At 55.2% G+C, this 6569-nt stretch overlaps 1 protein-coding gene across 1 annotated transcript; it reads left to right on the forward strand.

Moving 5' to 3' along the window:
• Nucleotides 1-1623: 1623 nt before the first annotated feature.
• LOC144678485 (uncharacterized) lies at nucleotides 1624-2427 on the forward strand (the record flags this gene model as incomplete). The annotated part of the gene is made up of 1 exon (XM_078538250.1): nucleotides 1624-2427. A coding segment is annotated over one exon (804 nt), but the record flags the coding sequence as incomplete, so codon positions are not given.
• Between the last annotated feature and the right edge of the window lie 4142 nt (nucleotides 2428-6569).

Below are 6569 nucleotides of genomic sequence, written 5' to 3' on the forward strand. Positions count from 1 at the left end.
TAACGGGAGAGAGAGAGTGTCTCTCCACAGTACGTTAACGGGAGAGAGAATGTCTCTCCACAGTATGTTAACGGGAGAGAGAGTGTCTCTCCACAGTACGTTAACGGGAGAGAGAGTGTCTCTCCACAGTACGTTAACGGGAGAGAGAATGTCTCTCCACAGTACGTTAACGGGAGAGAGAATGTCTCTCCACAGTACGTTAACAGGAGAGAGAGAGAGTGTCCCTGTCTCTCCGCAGTACGTTAACGGGAGAGAGAGAGAAAGTGTCCCTGTCTCTCCACAGTACGTTAATGGGGGAGAGAGTGTCCCTGTCTTTCGACAGTACGTTAACGGGAGAGAGAGAGAGAGAATGTGTCCCTGTCTCTCCGCAGTATGTTAACGGGAGAGAGAGAGAGAGAGTGTGTCCCTGTCTCTCCACAGTACGTTAACGGGGGAGAGTGTCCCTGTCTCTCCACAGTACGTTAACGGGAGAGAGAGAGAGAGAGTGTCCCTGTCTCTCCACAGTACGTTAACGGGAGAGAGAGTGTCCCTGTCTCTCCGCAGTACGTTAACGGGAGAGAGAGAGTGAATGTCCCTGTCTCTCCACAGTACGTTAACGGGGGAGAGAGTGTCCCTGTCTCTCTGCAGTATGTTAACGGGAGAGAGAGAGAGTGTCCCTGTCTCTCCCCAGTACGTTAACGGGAGAGAGAGAGTGTCCCTGTCTCTCTGCAGTATGTTAACGGGAGAGAGAGAGAGTGTCCCTGTCTCTCCCCAGTACGTTAACGGGAGAGAGAGAGTGTCCCTGTCTCTCCCCAGTACGTTAACGGGAGAGAGAGAGTGAATGTCCCTGTCTCTCCACAGTACGTTAACGGGGGAGAGAGTGTCCCTGTCTCTCTGCAGTATGTTAACGGGAGAGAGAGAGAGTGTCCCTGTCTCTCCCCAGTACGTTAACGGGAGAGAGAGAGTGTCCCTGTCTCTCTGCAGTATGTTAACGGGAGAGAGAGAGTGTCCCTGTCTCTCCCCAGTTCGTTAACGGGAGAGAGAGTGTCCCTGTCTCTCCCCAGTACGTTAACGGGAGAGAGAGAGTGTCCCTGTGTCTCCGCAGTACATTAACACAGGAGAGTATCGCAAGTTACTTCCCAGGAGTGCAAATTGAACAGTATTTTAATCCCGTGAGGTTTTGGGGGAATTTGCAGAGCTTAGGGCCCACTCACCCCCAGGCAGTTGAAGGCCCGGCCGTCAATGGTGGAGCGATAGAAATCGGGAGATGCTCAAGAGGCCTGAATCGGAGGATTGCACAGGTCTTGGAGTGTTGTAGGGGCTGGAGGAGGTTACAGAGAAAGGGAGGGGTGTAGGGGCTGGAGGAGGTTACAGAGATAGGGGGGGCTGTAGGGGCTGGAGGAGGTTACAGAGATAGGGAGGGTTGTAGCGGCCGGAGGAGGTTACAGAAATAGGGGGGGCTGTAGGGGCTGGAGGAGGTTACAGAGATAGGGAGGGTTGTAGGGGCTGGAAGAGGTTACAGAGATAGGGAGGGTTGCCGGGGCTGGAGGAGGTTACAGAGATAGGGCGGGGTGTAGGTTCTGGAGGTGGAGGTTGTGCCTCCCGCTCGCTCCCGGTTAACGCTCCTCCCTTTTTGCATTGCAGAAGCTGAAGAACGTCCGGGGCCAGGAGGACTTAGCGTCGAGCAACGAGAAGACGCACCAGCGCGAGAAGCTGGAGCGCTTCAAGCAGATGTGCCAGATGCTGGAGCGAGTGAACCAGGCCGACAGCTCCAGCTCCAGCTCCAGCTCCGACTCGGACTCGGACTCTCAGGGCTCGGAGGACGAGGAAGAGGAGCCGGACGACGAGGAGAGCAGCGACGGCGGGGGCGGAGGAGGAGGGGGCATCTCGGGCGCCAGCTCCAACGGCGGCGCTCGGCGGCCCAGGGACCGGCGGACTGCAGCGGCTGCCCTGGGCTTCAGCGAGAGCGAGGAGGAGGAGGAGGAGGACGATGAGGAGGAGGAGGAGGACGAGGAGACGCCGACGGCGGCGCGCCAGGACGAGGCCGACGAGTGCCAGCGTGGTGCTTCCGCCGCCCGCAACGGCAAGGCCAAGGGGGCCCGCGAGCCCTCGCAGGGCAAGGAGAACCAGCACTCGGCCCGGCACGAGCGGGCGCGTGGCCTGGGCGGCCGGAAGCTCCCGCGGCCAGCCGGCCAGCTGGGGCTGCGCACCATGGCCCGCACCCAGTTCCTCAACCGGCCGCCCATCTCCTCGGCGCCCAAGCCCCTGCAGATGGAGCGCCACGTGGTCAAGCCGCCCCCCGACAGCCCCGAGCCGGACTCGCTGCCGCTGGAGACCGGCGCCGACCACGTCATGCAGCGGCATGCCTGGCTCTCCGTCTTTCAGCACCTCAGCCACCGGGACCTGTGCGTCTGCATGAGGGTGTGCCGCACCCTGAATCGATGGTAAGGAGACTGCCCGACACGGGGGCTTGGCGGGCTGCATTCCTCCCCCCCGACTTCGGGTCGCCACGTTTCGGGGTCCGAGGGTCATGATCCAGGCCTGACGCTCGCCCCCTGCCAACGCCCACTGCTGAGGAGAGTATTAGATTTAGGTTAAAAGCGGGGGGCTTCAAATTCTGTTTTTTGTTCGTTCACGGGATGTGGGCTCAGCATTTATTGCCCATCCCTAATTGCCCCTCGAGAAGGTGGTGGGTGAGCCGCCTTCTCGAGCCGCTGCACTCCCCGTGTGGTGTAGGTACACCCATAGCGCTGTTAGGGAGGGAGTCCCAGGATTTGGACCCAGTGACAGTGAAGGAGCGGCCGATATATTCCCAATTCGGGATGGTGAGTGGCTCAGAGGGGCACTTCCAGGTGGTGGTGTTCCCCATGTGTGTGCTGCCCTTGTCCTTCTAGATGGTAGAGGTCGTGGGTTTGGGCGGCGCTGTCGAAGGAGCCTTGGCGAGTTGCTGCAGTGCATCTTGTAGATGGTACACACACTGCTGCTACTGTGCGTCAGTGGTGGAGGGAGTGAATGTTTGTGGATGGGGTGCCGATCAAGCGGGGCTGCTTTGTCCTGGACGGTGTTGAGCTTCTTGGGTGTTGTGGGAGCTGCACTCATCCAGGCAAGTGGGGAGTATTCCATCACACTCCTGACTTGTGCCTTGTAGATGGTGGACAGGCTTTGGGGAATCAGGAGGTGAGTTACTATCCACAGGATTCCCAGCCTCTGACCTGCTCTTGTAACCACAGTATTTATATGGCTGGTCCAGCTCAGTTTCTGGTCAATGTTAACCCCCAGGATGTTGATAGTGGGGGATTCAGTGATGGTAATGCCATTGAATGTCAAGGGGTGATGGTTAGATTCTCTTTCACTAGAGATGGTCATTGCCTGACACTTGTGTGGCTCGAATGTTACTTGCCACTCGTCAAACCAAGCCTGGATATTGTCCAGGTCTTGCTGCATTTGGACATGGGCTGCTTCAGTATCTGAGGAGCCGCGAATAGCGCTGAACATTGTGCAATCTAACTCAGCCTTGAATATATTCAATGCCCCAGCCTCCCCTGCTCTCCGGGGGAGAGAATTCCACAGACTGAAGACCCTTTGAGAGAAGAAATTCCTCCTCATCTCCGTCTTAAATGGGAGACCCCTTATTCTGAAACTGTGTCCCCTCGTTTTAGATTCCCACCACCCTGTTGGCCCACCCCCCACCCTCCTCTCAGAATCATCTTATCTGTTTCAATAAGATCGCCTCTCATTCTTCTAAACTCCAAACGGGTCCAGGCCCAACCTGCTCAACCTTTCCTCATAAGACAGACCCCCTTCATCCCAGGAATCGGCCAAGTGAACCTTCCCTGAATGGCCTGCAGTGCAAGTAAGTCCCTCCTTAAGTAAGGAGACCAAAACTGTCCACAGTGCTCCAGGTACGGCCTCACCAACCCCCTGTACAGTCTTACCAAGACTTCCCGACTTTTATCCTCCACCCCCCCTTGCAATAAATGACAGCGTTCCGTTTGCCTTCCCAATTACTTGCTGTATCTACATGCTAACCTTTTTGTGATTGGTATACAAGGACACCCAGATTCGCCTGTACTGCAGCATTCAGAAACTAGTTGGGTAGATAAAGGGGAATTGGTAGATGTGGTATGTGGATTTCCAAAAGGCATTGGATAAGCTTAATATACAAGATAAGTGTTCGTGGCGTTGGGGGTGATATATGAGCATGGATAGAGGATTGGTTAGTGGACAGGAACCAGAGAATAGGCGCAAATGGGGTATTTTCAAGATGGCAGGCAGTGAATAGTGGAGTGCGGCAAGGATCAGCGCTGGGGCCTCAGCTATTTACAATCTATATTAATGACTTGGATGGAGAGACATAGAGTAACATAGCTACGTTTGCTGATGATACAGTGCTCGGTGGGAGGGTAAGCTGTGTGGAGGACACAAAGAGGCTGCAAAGAGATACAGACAGGTTAAGTGAGGGGGTAACAAGATGGCGGATGGAGTAGTTTGTGGGGACGTGTGAGGTTATTCACTTTGCTCGTAAGGATGGAAAAGCAGAATATTTTACAAAACGTGAAACTTGGAAATGTTGATGCTCAGAGGGACTTGGACGGAGTCGTACAAGGAACACAGAAAGTTAGCATGCGGGTACAGTGAGAAACCAGGAAGGGAAACGGTGTGTTGGTCTTTATGGCAAGGGGACTGGAGTACAGGAATAAGGAAGTCTTGCTTCAGTTGTACAGGGTTGTGTTGAGGCCGCACCTGGAACACTGTGTGTAGTTTTGATCTCCATGTTTAAGGAAGGATATCCTTGCGTTGGGAGGCGATACAGCGAAGGTTCACTCGATTGGTCCCTGGGATGAGGGGGATGCCCTATGAGGAGAGGCTGAGTAAATTGGGTCTACATTCTCCGGAGTTTCGAAGAATGAGAGGCGATCTGATTGAAGGGGTTTGACAGGGTGGACACTGAGAGGTTGTTTCCCCCCCCCCGCCTCTGTCTGGGGAATGGAGAACGCGGAGGGGGGGAGGGGGACACAGTCTCAGGATAAGGGGTCGGCCATTTTGGACTGAGACGAGGAGAAATCTCTTCACTCGGAGGGTTGTGAATCTTTAGAATTCTCTACCCCAGAGGGTTGTGGACGCTCCGTCGTTGACTCTATTCCAGACCGGGATCGGGAGATTTTCGGTCACAGGGAATCGAGGGATATGGGGAGCGGGCGGGAGAGTGGAGTTGAGGCAGAAGATCAGCCAGGATTGTATCGAATGGTGGAGCAGGCTCAAGGGGCCGAATGGCCTCCCTGCTCCTATTTCTTAAGTTCTGACCTGGCCAGTTATCTCAGTTGGTGGGATCCTGCTGTGTGTTGCTGTGCTTCTCTGTGTTACAACAGTGACCAGGCCTGGAAGTACTTCACTGGTCACAAACCCGCTGCGGTGCTCTGAGATGTTGAAAGTCATGGTGGAATGGAATTAGACCACACTTGGAGCACTGTGCACAGTTCTGGTCTCACCTCCTGACTCCCCAAAGCCTGTCCACCATCTACAAGGCACCAGTCAGGAGTGTGATGGAATATTCTCCACTTGCCTGGGTGAGTGCAGCTCCCACAACACTCAAGAAGCTCGACACCGTCCAGGACAAAGCAACCCCGCTTGATTGGCACCCCATCCACAAACATTCACTCCCTCCACCACCGACGCACAGTGGCAGCAGTGTGTGTACCATCTACAAGATGCACTGCAGCAACTACACCAAGGCTCCTTCGACAGCGCCGCCCAAACCCACGACCTCTACCATCTAGAAGGACAAGGGCAGCAGACACATGGGGAACACCACCACCTGGAAGTTCCTCTCCGAGCCCCTCACCATCCTGAGTTAGAAATGTATCGGCTGTTCCTTCACTGTCGCTGAGTCCAAATCCTGGAACTCCATCCCTAACAGCGCTGTGGATGTACCTACACCACATGGGGACTGCAGCGGCTCAAGAAGGTGGCCCACCTACCACCTTCGCTAGGGGCAGTTGGGGATGGGCAATAAAGGTTGTCTTAGCCAGCGACGCCCACATCCCGTGAACGAAAGCCCAGGTTTGAGCTGCTACTTATGTCCTGAACCTGTGCCATTTAGCGTGGTGGTTGTGCCACACAACATGATGAATTCTGACCTCCTTGGGGGGCTTCATTTCCACAAGGACTGTGGTGGTCACAGGATGATGAAAGGGCTTTCGATAGGGGAGACGTAGAGAGAGATGTTCCCCCTTGCGGGCCAGACCAGAACTCGGCCGGGAGGGGCATCAATGTAAGAGAGTCACGAATAAATCCGTGGGGAATTGGGGAGAAGCGTCTTTATCCAGAGAGTGGGGAAGAGTGTGGAACTCACTCCCACGGGGAGAGGGGAATCGTATCGAGAGATTTAAGGTGGGGGTGGGGAGCGGGGAAGCTGGTTAAACGCATGAGGGAGGACGGAATAGGAGGAGATGTGGATGCGGGAAGAGGAAGGTGGGGAGATGGGAGGAGGCTGGTGTGGAGCAGGAACCCCAGCACGGGGGAGAGGGGCTGAACGGCGGTGTCTCTGCTGTTTTTAATGCTTTGTAAACCCCGTAAAAGGCACATTGACA

Source organism: Cetorhinus maximus, unplaced genomic scaffold (assembly GCF_964194155.1).
Source record: "Cetorhinus maximus unplaced genomic scaffold, sCetMax3.hap1.1 HAP1_SCAFFOLD_4402, whole genome shotgun sequence".
NCBI classification, from domain to species: domain Eukaryota; kingdom Metazoa; phylum Chordata; class Chondrichthyes; order Lamniformes; family Cetorhinidae; genus Cetorhinus; species Cetorhinus maximus.